The 24094-nt window shown below is 47.9% G+C and overlaps 1 protein-coding gene and 1 long non-coding RNA gene across 7 annotated transcripts in view; one reads left to right on the forward strand and one right to left on the reverse strand.

Annotated features, from left to right (window-relative positions):
* HDAC7 (histone deacetylase 7) overlaps positions 1 to 24094 on the forward strand; it is a 186704-nt gene that overhangs the window by 124943 nt on the left and 37667 nt on the right. For all 6 annotated transcript variants that reach the window (XM_081851707.1, XM_081851708.1, XM_081851706.1 and 3 more), the window contains 3 exons: positions 7875 to 8083; positions 9599 to 9689; positions 20384 to 20486. In XM_081851707.1, the coding sequence (XP_081707833.1) occupies positions 7922 to 8083; positions 9599 to 9689; positions 20384 to 20486 (356 nt within the window). In that variant the 5' untranslated portion in view covers positions 7875 to 7921. The remainder of the gene's footprint in view (positions 1 to 7874; positions 8084 to 9598; positions 9690 to 20383; positions 20487 to 24094) is intronic.
* LOC309336271 lies at positions 20202 to 22841 on the reverse strand. Its single transcript, XR_014153966.1, has 2 exons — positions 22696 to 22841; positions 20202 to 20451 (listed from the first exon to the last, which is right to left on the reverse strand). It is a non-coding gene; the product is annotated as an uncharacterized lncRNA (long non-coding RNA).

The raw sequence follows: 24094 nt of genomic DNA on the forward strand, positions 1-24094 counted from the left end.
GAAGCAGAACCAAACAGAACTCTTGGGTAGCCACATATTTCAATTGAGATGACCTGTGACTGTCCAGGTGTTATTGGACTCCCAACTTGCACTATCCCCAGCAGCCAGCATGGCCAATCGTCAGGGATGATGGGAACTGTAGTCTTTCAGCATCCAGAGGACATCAGCTTCCCCACCTCCGGTTTAGAAAAATTCATGCTAAAGCAGAGCATCCATGTTTGGAGGTAGTATACCTCTGAATTCCAGACGTCAAGAGAAAATGCAGAAGGCAGTTCTTCTATTCCACAGAAGTAAGGCACACTTTCCTGAAAAACTCCTACAGAAGGACCATTCATAGCCAGGGAAACAGGTGTGGAGATGAATTTGGGTCACCAAAGCCCCCCCCCCCCACCTGCAGGCAGCGTGGTGTGCTTTATGCGTCTTTTCCCAGGCACTGCAGACATTTTCTCATACTCTTTCCTATGGCCTTAGGGCCTTAGAAACTTAGTTTTTGAGAGAGAAAGAAAGAAAGATCACACAGAATACACATGCAGGGGAAGAGGGAGCAGGAGAGGCTTTGCTGCTGCTGCTGCTGCCTCCACATGGCATGATGCCCCGAGAAAAGACAGTAGGGATGTAAAACGGACTTCCAGAAGCCTGACTTGCTTCCAGAGATTATGTATACCCGGCTGCCCGGCCCTGGCCTTGGGGCAGCAGCTGTTGTTGGGAGAATCTGTGGGAGGGTGATAATGCCTCATTAAACCACCCACGGCAGCATACAGCTCAGCAAAATAGAAGCACATACCTGACGAAAGAAGTCATCTGCGTAACAGTTGTTGGGAAAGATTGGGAGATGAAAGAGGTAGAAGTTTGTGTTCCTGAGCTCCAGGGATGGTGCTTCTCTTAATTCCCAAAAAACGACAGTGGCTTTTTGCCCATGGGGTAAGCACCGGACAGTTCATATGTTTAACAAATGGCAAAGCCTTTCCTGTACAGTGCTATTTCAGGCAAGCATGTGCCTTTATGGAAAAGGGGTGCTCGCACATCGAAAACTTGTCAGGGAGAGCTAGCAGAACTCTTCTTGCTGACTTTCTAGTTTCTCTGGCTGGTGAGAAGGATCCTGGCACCTGCGCCCAAACCCTGCTGCTATGCCAGATCACCGGCAGGGCAGCTCTATGCCTCGTCTTCTCAGAAGTAGGTCCCGTTGGGAAAAAAGGGGTGGGAAGGAAGTAGGTCCCATTGACTTCAGTGGCACTTGCCACTAAGAAAGTGTTCCTAGGACAGCTTCCTTTTCGCCTTGTCTGTTCTCTTGAAGACCCTGTGAGGTTTTGATCCTGCGGCATTATGATGTGCTGGCAATGATTTAAATGCTGCAGCTACTCTCATGAGGCACAAATGTTTGGCTGCGCTTTTTATCAGCACTTAGAAAACACCCGTCCGCAGGCTCGATGGGCATGGGGGTGGCAATGGAAGCTGCTAATAGCAGCTGGCAGAGGGCACCATTAATCTGAGAATGTCACAGCACTCTCAGCAGGGTCTGGTTAATGAGACCCTGGCAGACCATTAAAAGTAAATAAACTAGCAAGCAAGAAGTGGTTTGGGCCAAGCTGAATTCAGGGCTGAAATAATGAGCAAATGTGACCTTCCCCAGGGACTTGACCTCAGGAGGCTGCCCAGGTTGGCCTTTGGAAGAAGAGGCCAAAGTTGCAGCCCATTTGGAGGCAGTGTCTCTTGCTACCAGGATCCTGACCCAGTGTTCTCCTCTGCTGCTTTCTGGGTGTGCACGAAGCTGCCTGTTGGACTTACTTAAGTGAGCCTATTCGTCCATCTGCCTCATGGGTAGGCAAACTAAGGCCCGGGGGCCAGATCCGGCTCAATCACCTTCTCAATCCAGCCCGCAGACGGTCCAGGAATCAGCATGTTTTTACATGAGTAGAATGTGTCCTTTTATTTAAAATGCGTCTCTGGGTTATTTGTGGGGCATAGGAATTCATTCATTAATTTTTTTCAAAATATAGTCCGGCCCCCCACAAGGTCTGAGGGACAGCGTACTGGCCCCCTGCTAAAAAAGTTTGCTGACCCTGCCTCATCTGGCCCCAGAACTCCTGCTATCTGAGATGGTTTAGAAACTCTGCAGATTCTGCTTCTGATCTCCACAAAGGAAGATCTGTGACTCTAGAGCAGCAGAGTGTGTGCACTGCATGCAGAAGGTCGCAGGCTCCATCCCCAGTTAAGACCAGGAGAGAGGGCCTGCCGCGTGGACAACACGGAGATGAGCCAATGGTGTGATTTGGCAGAAGGCAGCGAGGTAGAGGATGGATGGCAGAGGAGCGAAGGCAAAAGCATGTTTCTCTACAGATTAACCACAGTGTGCAGCCATCAGAAAACAGGCCAGCAAAGTAGATGGCCATCCGCACTGCAGGGGTTGGACTAGATGACCCTCAGGGTCCCTTCCAACTCTACAATTCTATGATATGTGAGCTTGTGTTTTGTTTTCCCTCATACAAATGAAAAGCATTCATTCAGGGGAGAAAATCAAACTTTGGGATACTGTTTTTGGGGTGGGGAACTAAGCCTGTCCTCTGCCCTAGAACGAGATGTAGGATTTGTCACCTGCCCAGCTGCTTCTCAGATTTGCAGCTTGTTGTGTTTCTGCATGAGTCACTGTTGGGAACCTTCCTCCTCTGGATTGGAAATAGGCTCTGCTGGATCAGGGACTCGTGCAGAGATGTAGCAGGCAACCCACTTTGTGGGAAGCCTTTCCTTAATTCATTTCTCGTGTTCCACTTTTCTAAGCCTGTTTATCCTGTTGGCCTGACACACGGAAGGAAGTTTGGAATAAGTTAACAAAGACAGCAGCCTCCAGCCAGCTCTGCTTCTTGGGCAGGACAGGGCTGGGGTGTCCCTGCTTCCCTTCCTGCAAGTGCCCTGTTGCCTGCTTCTCCTATTCTGAGCCAACTGGAGGTGGTTGGGGTGTGTGTGTGTGTGTGTGTGTGTGTTTTCATATTGGCTCTCCTCCCAAGGATCAGTTTAACACCCAAAAATGTCAGATCATGTTAGATGCTACAAAAGCAAGCCATTCGCTAGCTGTCAGGGTGGTTTTGGTGGGCTTGTTCGTGAGTGTCTGGAGGGAGAGGATGCGATTAGTGGTTTTGTTTTTCTGGGGTGGAATCTTAATCTGGTTTCCTTTTGAGGCTGCTTGATAGCTAGTTGGGAGTTTCGATAAAGAAGCGCAGCATAACCAGGGCTAAGTACACTCTGCCATCTCTTCACTGCCACCCACAATCCACAGTCTGTGCCAAACCGACCCAGATTCTGCCCCTGGAAAATGCCTGTTCATGCCAAATTGAAACTAATATGCAGATAACCTGGGAGGGGACAGGGAATGATATATATCACTCACTCCTGTCAAGCTACCTGCTGAATTGGAAGTTAGCACCAGTCAAGGTGTGCAACTTTTCCTGAATGATCTCTACAACTGTGCAGGCTGGATTTTAAAATGAAAGCAGAGGCTTCCAGGATGCTGTCTTCTGCGCCAAATATTGAATAATCTGTGGCATGATACATTCAAACATGCACAGAATGACAAGAAGTCAGAGGTGGAATAATGAAATAACTTTATTATGTTTAAGCTAAAACGTATAAGATTTGGGTTACAACACTTTGGAAACTAGGTAACATGATAAAATGAAAGATAGAATAAGTTTTGAAATAAGTTAACAAATTGCTGATGTTTTGTATCACAGAGAACGCAGGGTTAGGAAGATGCGGGGAAGTCCATTAGATTTGCTGAAAAAAAGATCATGGAAATTCGCAACTTTTCTATTTTATTTCTTATATCTGTCTTTTATTCTTTTTTTCTGTATCTCATAAACTCAATAAAAATATTATTAAAAAACAAAAAACAAACATGCACAGAATGTACTTGACTCTAAATGCAGCCAACTGCCCTGGTTTCTTTTTTTGGGGGGGGGGGGGTTTTAAAGGAGGTTTAAAATTAATGAGACTAGTCTCTTGCCCAAACCAAGCCTCTTGTTAATTTCATTGGAATTTGAGCACAACTGGTTTTCAGTGGATCAGCACCACTAGAATGGCTTTGGGATCTGGATTACATTGAATTTTGCATGGAAACAGAATTGCAGCATGGATTATTCTGTTACTTGGAGTTAACTGAAGCGGAAACAATGCACAATGATTCTAGTCCTCAATGTGGCTGCTTTGACTGACTGGCTAGCTGTCAGATAGATTTCTAAGTCTCCTTTCAGCTGGCGTTCCAAGCTGGCCAGAGGCAGTTTTGTTTGGGAAAGGCAGCGTCTGCCACGGGGTCTGGTCTTTCTGATACCAGGTATTATTCTGTGGCCAGGAGGGCTCTTTGCTCTCCCTTGCAGGCTCCTGGTCATGCTTCCCTACCCACCTGCATCTTCTCTTTGCCTTACACCACGTGTCTCTTCCGCAGCATGAACAAACCTGCCCCTTCATTGTGGACATCAGCTGAGGCCCTGCTGTGGTGCTGCCAGCTTTGGGAGTTAGGTGGGGGCTACTGAGGAAATGGCCTCCTACGGCAGTGACCTGATTGTGGAATACAGTACTGTCCCCAGAGATCTTCATTTGGCAACTACATCACTATCCTTTAGACACCCAGTGAATACCATTTTGTTCCCAGGGGCTTTTGGGGAATCATAACGTCATCTCTCTGGCATTACTGCCTGTTTTGCTGGTGGTGGGTCTGTTGCTGGAGGGATTTATGTGGAGGCTGGACATCCATCTTTTAGAGATGGTCCAGCTCTGAATTTCCTTCACCAAGGAGGGGGCAGGACTAGTTTAGGGGAAGGGAACCCTTTTGGAGGGAGCGCTGAGGGACACATCCCCCAGTGGAAAGCTGGCAGTAGGGCGGGGCAGCAATGTGGGGGGGGGGACCAGACACACCCAGATACTCAGTCATACATGAAAAGCTATTTTTCATGGAAACAGAGACATATATTTAATTCTTAGGAACTCTGCTCAGGTTTTACCTTTCATTATCTCCATATACTTAAATTGGGGGGGGGGGTTAAGTTAAAGCTCATGAGCACCATTTTCTGGTTCAAAAAGCAGAAACACCGGACAAATGCAAATGGCATCAAGGCCTTATAGCTATTCAAACTTTGAAACACAATTGCAACCATTGATCTTTCATGCTTGCACTTACAAGTACATGGACTTGCATGTTGGCAAACCTACCTCTCTGCTCAGACATTTCCACCTCTGCTTTGATCACCTTCCAGCAGATCTTCTTGCAGAAGAAGGAGCTGCCACTGGACACTTTGCATGTTCTCCAAGTTCCTTAATGCCCTAGCTCAGGAGTGGGGAACCTGTGGCCCTCCAGATGAAGCTGTTCTGCAACTCTCATCAGCCCTAGCAAACATGGCCAATGGGCCAGAGTGATGGGAGCTGTAGCTCAGCAGCATCTGAAGGGCCAAATGCTCTCTGGTGAACAGTTGATGAGAGAGATGCTCCACCCCTCGACCAGATGGCCTGCCAGATGTGTTAGTGCAGACATGTCCAACCGGTCGATCGTGGGTGTGATCCTGGTCAATGGTGGGATTAGATAAAGTGGGCAAGGAATATTGCTGCCCCCCAGCGCTGGGTCCCTCCATTGCCGCAGCAGGGAAGGCCAGGCCGGGTGGCAAGTGCAAGGAATGTCGCCCAGCCCAGCCTTCACTGGGGTCCTTGGTCCCTTTGGCAATGGGAGGGAAGGAGGGTTGGGGGGGGGCAGGCGCTTGAGCCGGGGGAGATAAGCTGACTGGCTCCTCAGAGAGAGAACTTTTGCCTCCTTTCCCTCCCCCCCTTAAACTCCCCCCTCCCACGTCCAGTTAGCCACCTCCTTCCACACACGCACCTGGCGCATGCTCCTTGTTCCTCCAGTGACAATGGGTAGGTCACTGCCAGTTTTTTGTACTGGGAGTAGATCGCAGTCTCTTGGAAGTTGGACATGTCTGTGTTAGTGTATATGATAGTATTTGGCAATTGCTTTATTTTGCATTGTTAGTCACCTTGAATACCTTGCAGTGGAAAGGTGGGGAGTAAACATGTTAAATACATATAAACCTCCTGGTGTGCCGGAAGGTGTTGAACTGCAACTCCCATCATTCCTGACTATTTGCTTCCCTGGGTGGGGCTGATGGGACTTGTAACCTGAAAACATCTGGAGGGTGCCAGGTTAGAGAAGTCTGCTCCAGAATGCTAACCACTGTTTTGTGGTGGGCATTGAAAGCGATTACTGGTAGATGTGAGCCAGCTGTCTTTTGGAGAAGCCTGTTCAACATTCCGGAACTTTTCACTGAGGAAGCTTTGCCAGGCTTCCTAGAAATGCCACCGTTCCTTGGAACTCCGATAGCAAGCCACTGCTTTGTTGTTGTTTTTTAAATAAATTTTTATTAAGATTTTTTAAACATAAATGCAAATATAATAAACAATGTAACATATATCATAACATAATTTCTTAACTTCTTTGGACTCCCTCACGTCTTCCGCTCCCACTTGCATCATTGTCAATTCTTGCCCGCAATTTATCATCTTGTTTACATTCTTATGTCCCGTTCATTTAGAATATAATCTAATAGTTCTCCCAAAGGTTTATGATTTTTCCTCAATCTCACTTATCATCCTAATTGCATCTAATTTAGTGGTGGTCAATTGTTTATGATCTAGCCTCCATCTTAACATTCAACCAAATTACAATGCTTTTTTAAATAAATCTTAAATTTCTTCCAATCTTCTTCAACCTTCTCTTCTCCCAGGTCTCGGATTCTGCCGGTCATCTCGGCTAGTTCCATATAGTCTATCAGTTGCATCTGCCACTCTTCCAGTGTGGGTAGATCTTGAGTTTTCCAGTACTTAGCGATGAGTATCCTTGCTGCCGTTGTTGCATACATAAAAAATGTTCGGTCCTTCTTTAACACCTTCTGGTCGACAATACCCAAAAGGAAGGCCTCTGGTTTCTTAGTGAAGGTATACTTAAATACCTTTTTCAGCTCATTATATATCATTTCCCAGAAGGCCTTCACTCTAGGGCAAGTCCACCAGAGGTGGAAGAATGTTCCATCATTTTCTTTACATTTCCAACATTTGTTATCAGACAAATGGTATATTTTGGCAAGTTTAACTGGGGTCATGTACCATCTATATATCATTTTCATTACATTTACCTTCAAAGCATTACATGCAGTGAAGTTCAGCCCGTTGGTCCACAACCTTTCCCAGTCCTCAAACATGATATTATGCCCTATGTCCTGTGCCCACATTATCATAGCCGATTTAACCATTTCATGTTGTGTATTCCATTTTAACAGCAAGTTATACATTCTTGAAAGTACCTTAGTCTTAGGTTCTAACAGTTCTGTTTCCAATTTCGATTTCTCCACCTGGAACCCTAACTTTCTGTCATTTTTAAAAACTTCTTTAATCTGAGCGTAGTGTAACCAGTCTCGCACTTTATCCTTCATTTTCTCCAAACTCTGCAATTTCCAATTGTCTCCATCTTTTTCTAATATTTCCCAATATTTTGGCCATTTGGCCTCCATATTGGGTCTTTTTCGGGCCTTAGCTTCCAGCGGTGAAAGCCACCTTGGAGTTTTATTTTCCAATAAGTCTTTATATTTTGTCCAGACATTAAATGCAAGCCACTGCTTTGAAACAGTGTGCTTCAACCTTGGGGCTGCAGGTGCTGTTGGACTGCAACTGGGGATGATGGGAGTTGTAGTCCAGCCACATCTGAATGGCACCAGGCTGGGGAAAAGTGTATCTAAGGCATACAGCTTAGTTGAGTAAAAGCTCAAAGTGGCACAAACGGCAAAACCTAATAGAATCTGTGATGGGCACATACTGATCAGTGCATTTTCCTGTCATTTCCACAGCCGCCGTGAAGCTCTGCGTCTCCTTGCGGGTCCCCCAGACCATCCCCATGGACCTGCGGATTGGACAGCGTCTCGCCAAACCTGGCCCTGACACTGCCTTGCTGGCCTTGAAGCAGACGCAGCAGCTGCAACACCAGCTCTTCCTGGCTAGTTTGCACCCCCGACTGGAGTACCAGCAAGTGGAGCAACTCAGCCACCAGCACCTGCGGGTCAGTATCCTGCACTTTCTCAGGGTTGGGTGAGGGAAGCAGGTGATGCATACATATACTGCCCCAAAGAGCAGTTAGTCTCCAGTCAGCTTTGCCTCAATTGCCTTCCTGATGCTTCTCATGGGGCTTCTTTGGCAGAAGAGCTCCTTTTGCACTTCTGTAGCAAACATTGTTAGGAAACATTGTTTCCTGCGTATGGACTTCTCCCCTCCAGCCGAAGACTTCCTGTGTTATTGAGCCATGCCTCTGACATTGCAGGGGGTTGGACTGGATGACCCTTGAGGGCCCCTTCCAGCTCTACAATTCTATGAAAGAACTGTGGTGCTATAGGGGACTCTCCATAATCCCAGGAGCTGCTTCTGCTACTCTTCCGTCTGATCAAGGGGCCACCAAGTTCCCTAGCTTGCCTCATCTGCTTACTTGGTTCCACAGACAGGGCATGCAGTTTCCTCAAGTTATACCTATATACCCAAAGCAAATTTTGTACCATTGAACGTTGGCAACTGGAGCCCTGTCATCTGGTGGTTGTCTGTGACCTTCCTTCCCCAAATGATGCAAAGTGTTCGTGGGCATTTTTTGCCATGGATGGAGAAGGTGCCAGCAGTAGCATGTTGGCAAAGCTCAGCTTCTGTGAGGAATGTCAGATGGGAGACAGTCACCCCAGACAGGGTGTCACCCCAGACAGGGTGTGAGGACAGGAAGAGAAGGGGTTAACAAGGCAATGGCAGGTGAGTGGGGTGACCTAATTGCATATAAGAACTGGAAGGGAGGGGAGCAATGAAAGGGGGTAGTAGATTGAAAGACGGAAACCTAAAGGGAGTATGGGTCCAGTCACCAGGGGCAGAGTGCATGCTTTAGCTGCAGTACCAGGATCAGTCCCTGGTATTCCAGTTAAAGAAACAAGTAGAAGGAGATCCTGAAGAGCAGGTGCCATTTAGGGTAGAAAGATCCAGACTCAGCGGACACATAGGCCGGACACATAGGTTGGGTCTGCCTTGGCCGCAGCCCCTGAAAGTGAGTCGGGTTGGCAGAGGGAAGGAGTTTGGACGCTTCATGCTCCTTTGGAGCCCTGGAGTGTTTTGAGTCACAACTAATGCCTGAGATCACACTTACAGGGGGGGACCATCTTGCCTCCTCAGCAGTCTCCCGCCGTGGGTGTGCCATTGATCCCTGGTGCTGGGAACCAAGGTGTCTCAGACACGGGTGTCAGACTCCAGGTGGGTCATTTCACACAAAGCTTTCTTCCTGAAGAGGTTATTGACTCATACGAACACAGGAGGCTGTCTTCTGCCGAGCCAGGAAATTGGTCCATTGGGCTCAGGGTTGCCTCCACTGGCTGGCAGCACCTCTCCAAGGTCTCTGGCAGGGCACATGTCCAGCCCTACCTGGTGATGCTGAGGATTGAACCAGGGACCTTCTGCATGCAAAGCACATGCTCTTCCTCTGGTCCATGGCCCCTCCCTTGGACTCCATCCTTGATATGCTCATCAAACCTCGTCTTCTCTGCATTTGCAGGTGTCGATGGAGCCACCGCCTCAGGATCCCGTGCCCGGGAAGCAGGAACAGGAGCTGCGGCTGCTCTTGAATAAAGACAAAAGCAAACGCAGTAAGAGCCACTCACTTTCTCCTTCCCCCACGTCCCCCTGACTGGAGTGCCCACGGTTCCTTCCTTGCTGTTTCATAATCTTGTGTCACCTACTCTTTTCTACCTGCTATGTGACATGATGTATCTGGCAATGGCGACTGGCACCCATTGGACTGGTAGGGCAAGAGGCCGGTAGGCCAAGCACAGGGTGGATCCAGAGCCAGTCAGAGCCAATCACAGGCAGAGCCAACTGATTCTCGGTTTGTCTTCCTGGCTCAGTTCCACAAGGGGCAAGGAGGAAGCTGGCAGCCAGTGCTGCCCCCTAGATTGGTCATAAGTAAGAAGGTTGACTGGCTAAGGACAAAATGAGGCTTTTGCTGATGCTGCTGTTACATTTATTACCTGCCCTTCACCAGCTGGTCCCAGGGTAGGTTGCAACAATTAAGAAAGTTTAAATGGTTTACAGGAACAGGGTGAGCCCTGAAGACACACATCTCAGGTCTTGAAAGGGTAGGGCAAAGAGGTCTGCAGCATTCATGAAGAAGCCAGACGTACCTCTGTGGGGAGGGAATTCCACAGCTTAGGGGCTACCACGAAAACATGCCCTCTCCCTCCTCACATCCCAAACTTCTTTGGGAGGTGCAACGACCAAGCGGGTCTTCTCTGGTGAGCTTAACCCCCAGGAGGATCTGTAGGAAAGGAGGCAGCCTTTCAGATATTTGGGGCTGAAGTCACTTTGAACACTAATGTGAGCGCCTTGAATTGGCTCTGGAAACAAACTGTCAGCCTGTACATTTTTTTTAAAGAATAGGTTATGTGAATTCTGAAGGCAACCCCAGCCAAGAATCTGGCCATTGGTGGGACAGTGCCCCATTTGCCCTAATGGATTATCCTCCATTGGTACTCAAGGTGGGAATCTGGTCCCACATTTACAGTGCAATCCTGTACATGTCTACTGTAAAATAAACTATACTAAGGGCTCGTCCACACTTCTGTTTGTCGTGCTGCTTTCCCCCAGAAAAAAACACACTCTTTACTGCTGAATTGGAACAAATGGCAACCATATTTTTCTGCAGATTTCCGTTCATCCTGCTTCAGCAATAAAGAGCATATTTTTCAGGGGAATGCTGTGGGGCAAATGCAAAACCACTTGGACCCAGGCTTAGAAAGTGGGACACTGAGAAAACCACTGGGACCCAATGCTTTCAAGGCAAGGAGCAAGCAGAAGTGTGGAGGAGCCCTGAGTTCAGTAAGACTTAATTCCCTAGTAAGGGTGTCTAGGAGTGTCGGTTTAGAGATATAAACATTCTGATTTATTGCAGACACAAAGGGGAAATGCTTTAAATTTGTAAACAAAAATTCATGTCTTGAGAATTGTTTGCAATATTTGACTCTAGGTAAACTTGGGAATAATATATAGAGATGCTTTCAATAGCTATCATTTCTTAAATTATTATTATTTCTTCTGTGAAAAGTTCATATTCCCTGTTGTGTATAACTGTAGATATGGCAGTATGTTTAAAAATCATATTATTGAATGTCTGTGTGAAGAAATGGATGCATCAGACAGGGAACAGTTAAGTCATTTGCAAATAATAATGTACAATGGATGCATAACCCTGATTGATGTCTTCATAGAGAGACGTCTGATATGCTTTTGAATGAAAACTCAACACACTGTTAGTTCGGTAGCAGATACAATTATAAACACAGGATGCATAACAATAGTATGAATCCAGTTTGCCCACCCCCTGCAAAAAAAAAAAAAAAAAAAAAATCAACATTCTCTTTTGCAGATAAATGCCCCAAACACGAAATACCAGTAAGTGGTAAGGTGCAAATACCCATAGAAGTAAAAGGAGAGCTTTCACAAATCCTTAACCATATGTGAAAGATGTTATTGTGCTGACAGCGAAACATAAATTCAGTATCTACTGAAACTATAAAGACTCAACAGATTTAAAGCATGAGTATTACATTCACACTCAGTTGTATCTCATGCCTATGAAGTAAAAAATGGTAAAGGACCCCTGGAGGGTTAAGTCCAGTCAAACTTGACTATGGGGTTGCGGCACTCATCTCACTTTCAGGCTGGCGTTTTGTCTGCAGACATCTTTCCAGGTCATGTGGCCAGCATGACTAAACCATGACGGAAACAAGAGTGCATGGAAACACCATTTACCTTCCCACCACAATGGTACCTATTTTTCTACTAGCAGTGGCGTGCTTTCGAACTGCTGGGTTGGCAGAAACTGGGACAGAGTGACAGGAGCTCACCCCATCATGGGGATTTGAGCTGCCGACCTTCTGATTGGCAAGCCCAAGAGGCTCAGTGGTTTAGTGCCTATGAAAGCTAATGGCGCAATCAGGGTTGGATCCTGACGGTGTTAGTTACACTTTCCATTGAAACCATTGACATGACCAACTTTTCACAATGACTTCAGTGAAACCTGAGTGTAACCACTTTGTTTGGATGCAGCTACTGTTTCTTTAAGTTACCACAATACTCCTTGTTGTTTTCATTGTGACATACCACAAATTGTCAAAAAGAATCACAAGGCAATTTGGAAGACTTTAACATAACGTTATGTGAGATTTGGGGGGGGGGGAGACTCTCAGCACATTGGATGTAGGTTTCTGTCCCCCTCCTCATTTACTTGTGTTGAGATCTAACTGACCCCATTTCCCTTTTCATTAACCCCTTAAATGTACACATGGTACACATCCAAAGCAGGGAGAAGTGAAACACCTCAAAAATTAACCCCCTTAAAAATTGAGAGAATTAATGAAATATGAAATTCCTACAGGTGGGTGGGAACTTTAGATCTTTTGTATAATCCTTGGGGTTAAGCTGCAACTACAAATGCAGAGGAAGGTTAAACCAGGAAACAGGGAAATGAAAAATAAGCAAACCGCCCTCCTTTTCCTCCAGTGTTGTTTTTCTCAGACCCTCCTATCGCTAATTCCATCTCTTCCTGTCTGCCTGGCATGCAGGAGTCATGATAAGGCTGCCTGAACATTGCGCTAGATGTCTCCTGCTTCCCCCCACCTTTTTTAACGTATGGATATTGTAACAGAGCAAAAATCCCACAAGTGTTGAGAAACTTGCCTGCTTTGGCAATAGTCGTTTGCTGCCTGCAGTGATGATGTGAGGCAGATATAGCTCCCATCTGTGCTGTGTTACTCCAGCATCACAGAGCTTGCCTAGGAACAGGTGTGGGTGTGTCAGTGCAGCACAAAATTAGAAGAGGCTTCACTGCATGCAAAAATGTTTGCTGGCTGAGTGTCCCCCACACACACCTCCTTTGGCCACTAACAGATGCAGTTTTGTAAGATGCAGGACATTTCCATGTAACCAGCATGTTCCATTGGGCACATTCGTCAGGGATGCAGATGGACCAGTCAAACCTAAGCTTCTTCAGCAAGGTGATGAGGGAGCCGAAAGGGTGAACTTGTTCCCCCAAAATCATCAGTAAGAAAACACTAGATCTCATTGTGTTTTGAACCAAGTTGCTTCTCAACAGCAGGTATTAAAAACAGTGGGAAGAGTGGTCTCTTCAGCAGTCACCCTTAAGCAACCATTAAGAAAAGCACAGAATTCAGAGGCTCCATAGATCCCTGCACACATGAATTCTCATGAATTCTCATGCTCCTAGGAAGGGCCATAGCTCAGTGGTAGACTTCATGCTTTGTGTACAGAAGATCCCAGATTCAATCCCAAACACCTCCAGGTGGGGGGTGGGGTGGGGGAGACAGACAGTAGACTTTGTCAGACCTTTGCTGAGCTCCTGGAGAGTACAGGCATTAAATGTGTCACTAGTGGTCATGACAGTGATATTTGTTTATTTTATAGCAAGAACAGGAGTAGTGATTTCCTTTGGGACCACAGCAAAGGGAAAGGGGAGATTTAACCCTTTCCTCCACAACTTCAATACCAATGGCAACCCCTCTGTGTACTGCAATTAGTGATAGGGGGAAAGCTTCCATTGGTCCTAAAGGGACCTTTTCCCATCGCTAATTGCAGTGCATGGAGGGAGAGGGTGTCATTGGGATCATAGCTGTGGAGGAAAGGGTTAAACCTCCCCTCCCCCCCGTGCTGTGGGAAAACACCAACAATCAAAGAACTGAAGTGTGGAAAGGGACCACAAGGGTCATCTAGTCCAACTCCCTGAATTGAATGACTCGTATAAATTTGCATTAATTTAGCAGATCTTGGCCTGACTGCACTGGCTGCCAATCAGTTTCTGGGTCAAATTCAAAGTGTTGCTTTTGACCTATAAAGCCTTAAACGGCACAGGACTGCAATACCTGAAGGACTCCTCTCCCCATGTAAACTGTCCTGGACTCTGCTTTCATCATCTGAGGCCCTTCTCTGTGTGCCTCCTCCAAGACAGGTCCAGAGGGTGGCAACACGAGAATGGGCCTTCTTTATAGTGGCTCCCCAGTTGTGGAGTGCTTCATTATATATATTTTAAGTGCCAGGCAAAAACTTCTCTCTTCAACCTGGCCTTTGGTTGATTAATATTCTACAGCCTTATAAATCTGTCTGTGGGGAGGCATGGGGTTGTTTTGCTGTTTTGTTTTTACCTATTTTCATGGTTTTTATCCTGTATTTTACCCTGTGAACCACCCCAAGATCTTATAATGGAGGGTGGTATATAAATCTAATACATAAATAAAAATAAAATAAAATTTGCAAATATCAGCTTGTTTGGCATACTTCTGTTTCTGCCAAAGAAAGCAGCAGAACTGTTCAGGGCACAGAGGCACAAATGCAAACAGCTAGATTTATTTTAATTTTAATTTAGGTGCTTTAAAGTACAGCTGCCCCCATTTGGTGATTTCTGCCTTCACAGTGTGATTAAATGAAACCACACATTGCATTTTTAGGCACACGCCTACCTATTTAATATACACTTAAAAAGGCATAGCATGAGTCTATTGTGTGTCTTCCCAAATAGCTGTATCATACAGAAATGTCTGTCAGATGCCTAGGATTGGATGACATATTAACAGACCCAGGTTGGCCCTTGTATGTGTGAAAGCAGCCATAAGAATCCAGGACTCTTTCGTTCTGTGTACTGCTGCTCCATGTGGTGAACTATGGGAACTACAGCTTAGAGCCGCTTCCTTGGCATTTTAAGGATCAGGCCTGGCCCTGCCCACCGTGGCTGGCCTTTGGGCAGTTCTAGACAGGAAGAAGGCCTATAAAAGGCTTCCTGTTTCAGCTCGGGAGCTGCCAGAGAAGTAAAGCCTTTGGTTCTGAGTGTGCTGTCTCCTTCTGCCCCTCAGTTTACAGCCACAGTCTTGATGCAAGAGCACAGCGCACATGACGGTACCCAGCCTTCTCCATCCTGGTCCCTGCCAGCTCTTTCAGACTACAGCTCCCATCATCACTGATCATTGGCCATGCTGGCTACTGCTGATGGGTGTCATAATCCAAAACATCTGAAGAGCACCAGGCTGCGGAGACCTGGCATAGTCTATGACACATGTTAAATTTGGGAGCACAGGAGAAATGGGTGACCAGCATCAGCATCCTGCTAGGCACCTGGTAAGCTCAGTCAGCACCTTCCTGGAACACTTTGTGTTCATGCCTGCACTTCCCTCGTGGCATATAGTGGTCCAGGCGATACAAGCAATCATGGGGCAGGCTGATGCTCCATGAAATAGGGTGTGTCACGGTGCGTACTTGAGCAGTGTTGCAGCCCTCCGTGAAGCACAGCAGTGCAAGGAAATAAATAAGCTGTGTAACTCACCCTTGTTACCCCAAGACAGGATATCCTGTGTCTCAAGCATTCCTGGCAGATGCCTACCCAACTGTGCCATGAAACTTCCCAGCCAAGAGATTCTATAGCTTCCTCCATTTGGTGATTTACTCCATGGCTGGACTACTTTAGCTCATGGCACAATGGCCACTTCCCATGGCTTTCTCCTGTGATGTTCCAGTGAAGAAGGAATCCTGGAATCATGGGATGCGGTAGATCATGGCTCTCAGGTTTGGAGGTTTGGAGCTGCTGCCATTGGTAGTATCCACGTGCTGCACCCATCCCACATGATTCCCAGCTTCCCAAACTGCGTAGGATTGAGACCCAAGAAGAAGCAACCACAGCACTCCAGAAATGTGTGAACCAGGCTGAAGAGCAGCCTAGTAGCAGAGAAAACTGCATGGGTTGGGTTCTGGAATCTCCTTGCTAGGCAGGTTTGGGAGCCTACCTGCAGGAATGCTTTAGCCCAGGAGCAGAGAACATGTGGCACTCCAGATGCTGCTGGACTAGAACTCCCATCATCCTTGACCATGCTTGCTGGGGCTGATGGGAGATGGAGTTGAACAAAATCTGGAGGGCCAAGGAGCCACAGTCCCTGCTTTTGATACAGAATATCAGAGTTAACTGGGACAAACTACATGTCCCATTTGATGACTCACATCTTGGTGATTCACCTCCACAGTTGTGCTGCTGGCAAGGTAGGGAGCTAGTGGCATTTCTTAATCTTTAGCCTGGTTGTATCTTCCTGTAAGTCTGACCCCAGCTTCTTTACATCCCCGGTGGGTGGAATGAACAATTCGCCCCATGCACTTTCTGGCATCCTTCAAAGGACTGGCCCGTAATTCTCTTTTGAGGGCTGCATTCTCCGGGGGGCAGGGCTGATCTGTCAGGGGCTGCATGCTGGCGCTCCATTGTGTCTCTTTCTGCTACCCCTCCTCTGCTCCTTGCCACTCACATGAAATTTCATCCAAGGGCCACATGAAGCCCACTCCCTGCTGCAATTCAGTGTAACTGGATGCTGTGCGTTGGCCAGTAGTGTGGAAAAGGCCATGAGGGGCAGCACTCCTGTATTTATCCTGTATTTTATTCTGTGAACCGCCTGGAGATCTTATGATGAAGGGTGGTATATAAATCAAATAAATCAATAAATTAATAACAAATAAGCTGAAGTGGGTGTATGGATGGGGCCTGTGAGTTGACCGACAGGACTATTCGGAAGCAGATGGATGAGTTTGGTGGTTGATCAGGAAAGGAAACTGGTGGATGGCCCTGCCTCAGTAGCCAGCTAATTTAGGTCTCTTGCAGTTCTAAGATATTTAGGTGGTCCATGTCAGTAGCAACCAGGGGCGCCCAATTTCTCATACTGCTGATGGCATTGGTCCCCATATGTTAACCCTTCCTGCCATCTAGCGTCCAGCTGTAGAGCTGCACCTTCCCTGTTTCACTGGTTTCTGTTTTCCCTTCCTTCAAATCACCTGTTGTTTGAAGCTTCTTCTCCCTTAGTCTCAGCCCATGTGATGCACTGCTTAATGGTCCGAGTGAGCTGCATTGCTCTTGCATTGTAAGTGTGTTCAACCCCACAGATTCTAAAATGGAGAGCAGCTGCATCTCCCACCATTTCCTAGAATACGTCTTCATACGCATTGTGGTAGCCAAGTATCATCAGGAGAGAAAGCTTCTGAGGTCTGGAGCCTGCACCATTTGAACATTGTAATCTCAAATGTTTTTCAGACCAAGGAGTGACTCAGAAAGTTACACCCAGCTGTTGTTGTTTTCAGATAATAACACTCAAAGCAGCCCTGCATATCATAGGATCTGCATAAGATCCTGAGATTTTTCAAAATTAGAACAGTGGGCTGGCTTGCACCCGTTTCTTCCTGGATAGATACAACTCTCCTATTTTATTTTATTTTTATTTATTGAATTTATATACCTGGGGGTCTGGTGTTTGTGTGTGTGCATCATACACAGCATAAATTATAGTAGAGAAAGAAAAATACACATTGTAGAGTCCAATCCTATATGTTGCTACTCAGAAAGAAGTCCCACTGAGTTGGCATAGGGTTGCCGCCATCTCATTGTATTAATAAAAAGCATTTGGTAGTGACAGTATAGGTAGATGAAAGGATACAATATTAATCTGAAATCCCTGTCTTTAGCTGAGGATGGCAGACTTACTCTGTTGTAAATGGAATTTCTTATCTAGTGGGGCTGTAATGTTCTTGCACTGATTATTTTTTAAAAAATCAAAAATGTAACTTAAAAAAATCCATACATGCCAGCTGGTTCAGTAATGCACCTGTTTTACACATAGGGAACTGAGGCTGAGACGATGACCTAGGCAGTCCTTGGCTAGGAGGAATGTGAACTTCAGCCCCTTGGCCCAAGGCCCATCCATAGCACTCTGCTGGGGTGGTTTTATAGTGATTGGAAGCAGCCTACTTTCTGGCTTGCACTCACACCTCTTGGGTCTGCTGAGAGACACCCCTGGGAATTCCTCTCAGTCACTTCCCATGCTGTGTCAGCACTTTGGAGGTGGTGCTGTGCCCCAGAATAACATAGCACAGTTCCGATACTGGAAACAGCAATCTGGTTCTTGGGGAGGCACAGGAAGGGTGACCTCATCCAAGTTCTGAGTGTGTTTTCCCTTAAAGCAGTGTTTCTCAAACTTAGGTCCCCAGCTTTGTTGGACCACAACTCCCATCATCTCTGACCACTGGTCCTGCTAGCCAGTGCTCCCCCCCCCGGGTACTCAAGAGTACGCAGTGCCGGCACCTCATTTTTGTTGTTAAAATTGTGGCACTTACTGTAACAACTTCATGATGAGTACCAGCACCCATTTTTCTAGAAAACAAGCATTGCTGCTAGCTAGGGATGATGGGAGTTGTAGTCAACTGGGACCCAAGTTTGGAAAACATTGCCTTAAGAACATAAATGTTCTAGTCCAACATTTCATTCTCACAGTATCCAACCAGATGTCTGTAGGAAACCTGCAAGCAATTCTACATAACATAAAAGTGCTCTAAGGTGCATGTGAGAGTGTGTGCTTTCATCCTGCTCCTTGATCTCTCATAGGTGTTCATAGAGAAGCAGCGCCTCCCACAAACCTGCACTTCTTTGAACAGTGATGATCAAAGCAGGGTAGCTCCTGCACACAGCTGGCAACTCTTCTCTCTGATCATTATGATGTGCAAAGTAGGCATCTCTGCAGCTCTAGGTCAGAGTGCCCCCCTTCTGCTCCCAATGCCACACCCCCTGGAGTCATGCAATGAACAGTTGAGGGCTGTGAGGAGCTTGACCCTTATTCTGCTGGGCCCCACAGCCAATCAGGGAGCAGGGTGGCTTTTCATTTGAGAAAAGGCCAAAGCTTTTGGAGCTTCTTACTTTGGGGGGGGGGTGTTTTCATGGGAGACACAGTGGAAAGTTTTGTGAATGGTGAGGATATGGGGGGGGATTGTGGTACAAGTTGGGGCCGTTCAATGAAGGAGGTTGGCAGAAATTGGTTTGGACAAAGCTGCTGCTGAGTGGTGGAGCCCATGCTGTGCAAGGAGATGATCTTGAGTCCAGTCAGGTAGAACCAGAACAAGATGTTTCACATTTGGCCATCCAGATGTGGCTGGACTACAAACTCTCCCTGACCATTGACCATTCTGGCTGGGGCTGATGGGAGTTGGAGTCTAACAACATCCAGAGATGCACAGGTTCCCCATCCTTGGTATATATACAATACTGTGGTAGGTGGGCCCATTGGTCTGAGTTGAATTAAGATGACTTCCTATGACAAAGAGAAAAAACTTGGTGCGTTGCTAACTTTTGCAACTTACTATCACCACATTATGAGGATTAAAGGGGGGAACATTTGCCTTCATGTCCTACCAAATGTCTCTTTTGAAAAGTGAGAATGGCAAGCTGCTTCTTTTAAAGCACACACTCTTCTTAAGTGAAACCATTCTTTAATTACTTATTGAAAAATGTTAGCATGTGTCAGAGTCACCCGTGGTCCCAGCTCACAAGAGACCAAAGTCCACTCCAGCTTATGTACAAAAGCTTTTATTGAAGAACATTATTCGCTTTACATCCGAGGTCCGTGACTCTACGTCTGTTACGCTTAGACCGCTGAAGTACCCTCTGAGTCGGTCCCCCCTCTACACCAGTTTAAGAGGCTTGTACTGGTCCACCTCTTTCTCTCTTTCCTTTTCCACAGGGTCTTTCTGCCCCCCTGTGTTCTCTCCCTTCGGGACTCTCCAGAGGCTGAGTCCTCTGCCGCCGCCTCCCCCCTCCTTCGGGCTTTGGGACCAGGCTCCTCCCCAGGACTCTCTTCATTTCCGCGCGCCTCCCATTTTGAACTTGGCGCGCGTACGTTGCTCCTGACCTTGCCTTCGACAGTTACACTGCCCTCGATACTACTTTCCTCCCCTTCCGGCAGGACGTTTTGCCCTGATCTCCTTCCCCTCTCTGCTTCCTGTTCTGCTCCTTCTGACACACTGGTCACTCCTCCCCCCTCACTCCGTTCCAGCGGAGCAGCCGGTCTCGCTCTCCAACTCCCACTGGGGGTTCCCCCTTCGTTTCCCTGCTCCTGACTGCTTCCCCCTCTAGCTTCCCTTGGCTTGACCAGAGGGGCTCCCTTTTGGGAGTCCTCCGATTCACTGGACGGACTCATGGACAATCTTGGGTCATTGTCATCCTCTTCCTCGTCACTCTGGAATCCTTCCCCCTCACTCTCTGTCTCCTCCCTCATCTGCGCCTCTCTCCCTGAACCCCTGACAGCATGCATCTTGAGTTTAATCAAATTCCCAGTGATTTGCTACCAGTGGGTTGATACAGCTTCAGGGGCTGTGGCTTTTGCTGAAAGGAGCTGAAGCCTAATTCTGATGGGTGGCAGGTGCTAAAGACGGCTCTGAGCTGTGTCTCGGTGGCATCGTCTCATGACGGTTTTTTGCTCAACAGGTGCTGTAGCGAGTATGGTTGTGAAGCAGAAGCTGGCTGAGGTCATCCTGAAGAAACAGCAGGCTGCTCTGGAAAGGACCAATGCACCAGTCATTACATACAGGTGATCTGGTTGTAGATGCATATAGGTCAATACATACATGTATGCTGGCTGTGTCCTATGCCAGGTCTCAGTTCTTGTTAAAGCCCAAACCCCAAAGAATGTAAAGCAGGGATGGCTTGGCTATTGATCTCCAGCTGGTTGGGTTGATTTTATACCCTGGGTTTCACCCTGATTTATCCAGATGTGAGCGCCCTTGATTTACACCATTTTCACACACAGCATATGCTCATATCATTTTCTGCACCCGTACTATGAACATTAAAACTCCATTGGCTAGAATGGACATTCTGGATGAAGAAGACAATCCTCCATGCTCCTGGTCCTTGGGCAAGGCCCACTGAACAAAAGCCACATGCAGGCTCTGTTCTGTGTTTAAGCAGCTTGTGGACAGTGTGTGTTCTACACCCTTCTTGAGCTGCTCCACCCTGACCTTCCCACGGTTGGGAACCCTGAATTATCAGAGTTCCCAGTCATGAGGAATAATCTTTAAAAATCCCCTTCAGAGCTCCCTGCTCAAGCAGGGAAGTCAGAGGGTAGAGGGTGGGGCTGGTGCACATGCCCATATGCTGCCCCCCAACACAAGTTGCTTAAATATAGTGGTTGCATTTCCACGTAAACATGCATAGGATCCTGCTTCACATCTTGGTGCCGTGTTATTTTTCATGCACTTGGTTTTACATCTCCATAATCCTCCACCTGCTTTCTGTGGGTGTTTGGTGTGCTGGCAAAACTGAGCCAGTTCACACACCCCTCGGATCATGATTAGCCTGTCTGGTATTACACCTCCCACCTCCCGTGCTCTGGCTCTTGGCACACCATTGCCTTGCCTGGGCACATTTCCAGTGACCTGCTTTCACTTCTATTATTACACCCTGTGACAGAGTAGTTGGCCCATTTACATTACCAGCAATCAGGGTTATGTCACAAAAGAAGTGCCGGCCATATACATTCATACATACCCTGTGAGTGCCTGTCATTTCTCATGGTCCTGGTCAGGAAGGTTCACGTGGAAAAAGGACTTCTGCTCCTTCTGATCTGATCTTGCCCATGGATACCATCAGAAACATCCATACTATTCCACTCATCCCAAATATTTTCTTTTTAAAATGTTTTATTTTTTGGAATGGGGGTACCAGGGTTTATGAGGCGGGTATTGCCTGCTTTTTTGTTTTGTTTTGGGGTGTTCGTAGATGTGTTGCCTCTTGCCAGCACCACCAGTTTTTCTTTGGTGAAAGAAATTATATGGTGCCCACAACAGTTGCTTAGTCTGGAGACACATTTCCAGATGTATCTCCAGACCCAAAAAGAATGGGGGGGGTTGCTGTGCTAGCTGCTTTCCACATCTGGAAGAAAGAAAACCTGTAGTAGTCCGTCAACCCGATGTCCTCCAGATGTTTTGGATTACAGTGCCATCAGTTCCAGCCAGCATGGCCAGTGGTCACAGATGATGGGAGCTGTAGTCCAGCAACATCTAGAAGCCACCAGGTTAGAGAAGGCTGCTCTGCCGGTGGGTGGGTGGCAGGACTCAGGGGGCAGGCGTACTTAAGTTTTATGCATGCTAGTGCAGGCAGCGGCGTAGTGTGGGTTTTCAGCACCCGGGGCAAGGCAAGTAATTTGCGCCCCTAACCCCTAACCTGCCGCCGCTGCCAGCTTCTTCTTGCTGCTGCCTGGGCTGGGGTATTTACGGTAAGGTAGCCACGGCGGTGGCGGCGGGTCCATGTCAGGTGATCTGAGGCGAGTTGCCGCTGGCGCTGCCGCCCAAACGACGCCGCTTGCCCGGAGGAGGAGGGCAGAGAGGCAAGGAAAATGCAACATGGCCCAGCAGCTGCAGCAGCAGCAGCAGCGACGGGGCTGTGAGGAGGGGCTGCCTGGTGCGCCCTCCGCGGCCCTGACGCGTGGGGACCGCGGCGAGCGCTGAGAGCTTCAGCCCGGACGCGCGCACAGCTCGTCGCTTCTGCGAGACATGGGGCTCTGCTACAGCCTGCACCACTGAGTAATCCTCTTGAACTCAGTGGGCTGAGTCCAGCTGCAGAGATCCCTGTAGTGCTTTTTCTAAGTGCTCAAAGTCAGCCTTAGCAACAGTCCTGTAAGACAGACCAGTATTCTCATCTCCTTGTTGCAGGTAAAGGACTGAGGCTGAGAGATAGTGGCTAAGGTTGGAGAAGCACTGTTGTATGGAAGCGAGTTTAAAGTGGTATGATAGAAGTACCATTGCTGATGTCATCCACACAAATCTCTTTCCCCCACTTCCTTCTCCAGTCAAACATGTTTGACAGGTTTTCAGAATGCACTGCCCAAACCTGCAAGACCTGTTTACCCTCCAAACCGATAAAGTCATGTCAGCCAAGTTTTTCACAAGAGCATGATGTCATACCGTATTTTTCGCCCCATAGGACGCACTTTCCCCCCTCCAAAAATGAAGGGGGAAAGTGTGTGCGTCCTATGGGGCGAATGCAGGCTTTCGCTGAAGCCTGGAGAGCGAGAGGCATCGGTGCGCACCGACCCCTCTCGCTCTCCAGGCTTCAGGAAGCTATCCGCAAGCCTTGCATGCCTGTCGGGAGTTCCTGCGGGCTTACAAGGCTTGCTGGCAGCAGCCTGCAGCCCCGGCGAGTGTCTGCAAGCCTTGCGCGCCCGGCAGGAGCTCCCGCCGGGCGCGCGAGGCTTGGGGTGGCAGCCTGCCGCCTGAAGCATGCGGAGCCCTCCGGAGGGCTCCCCGTGCTTCGGGCGAGTGTCTGCAAGCCTTGCGCGCCCGGCAGGAGCTCCCGCCGGGCGCGCAAGGCTTGGAGCGGCAGCTTGCCACCCGAAGCATGCGGAGCCCTCCAGAGGGCTCGCCGTGCTTCGGGCGAGTGTCTGCAAGCCTTGCGCGCCCGGCGGGAGGTCCCGCCGGGGACGCGAGGCTTGGGGCGGCAGCCTGCAGCCCGAAGCACGTGGAGCCCTCCGGAGGGTGCCCCATGCTTTGGGCAGGCATGTGCAAGGCTTGGGGCGGCAGCCACGGCTGGGGGTGGGAATAATTTTTTTTTATTCATTCCCCACCCCAAAAAACGAGGTGCGTCCTATGGGCCGGTGCGCCCTATAGCACGAAAAATACGGTAACTAGAAAGAACGCTGAAAAATTCTGCATAATTTAATTTGGTCTTCCATTCTGTAGTGCTCCGTGACGTTACATCTAAAGCTTTTAAGTCAGAGAGAATGTGTGGAAGGTTTTGGTTTGGGATGATCGAAGTATGAGAATTGAGTCAAAGGTTGCTGACCTATATCCCAAGTAGGTCTAATAAATCTGAGGCACTGATCACATGGAAAGCCCTAAACCACCCAGCTTTCACAAATCAAATAGAATGTCATTAGTTTGCACAGAAGTATGAAAGTGTAAGCCAGCCTTAGCCAACATAGTGCCCATCAGTCCCCGCCAGTGCTGGCTGGGGATGATGGGAGTTGAAGTCCAAATAGACTGGAATGTGCCAAGTTGGCGAAGGCTGTTGTAAGTCATTGGGAATAAGACCCGTTTTGACTGTCACTTCCCATGCAATGTTGTTGGAGATAGGAAGGAAGAGTGCTGTGTCTAAAGTGTCCTTTCTTGGTTGCAAGAGTGACATTAGCTGCTCCTGGAA

This window comes from Podarcis erhardii (assembly GCF_964252035.2).
Source record: "Podarcis erhardii genome assembly, chromosome: 2".
Lineage (NCBI taxonomy): Eukaryota > Metazoa > Chordata > Lepidosauria > Squamata > Lacertidae > Podarcis > Podarcis erhardii.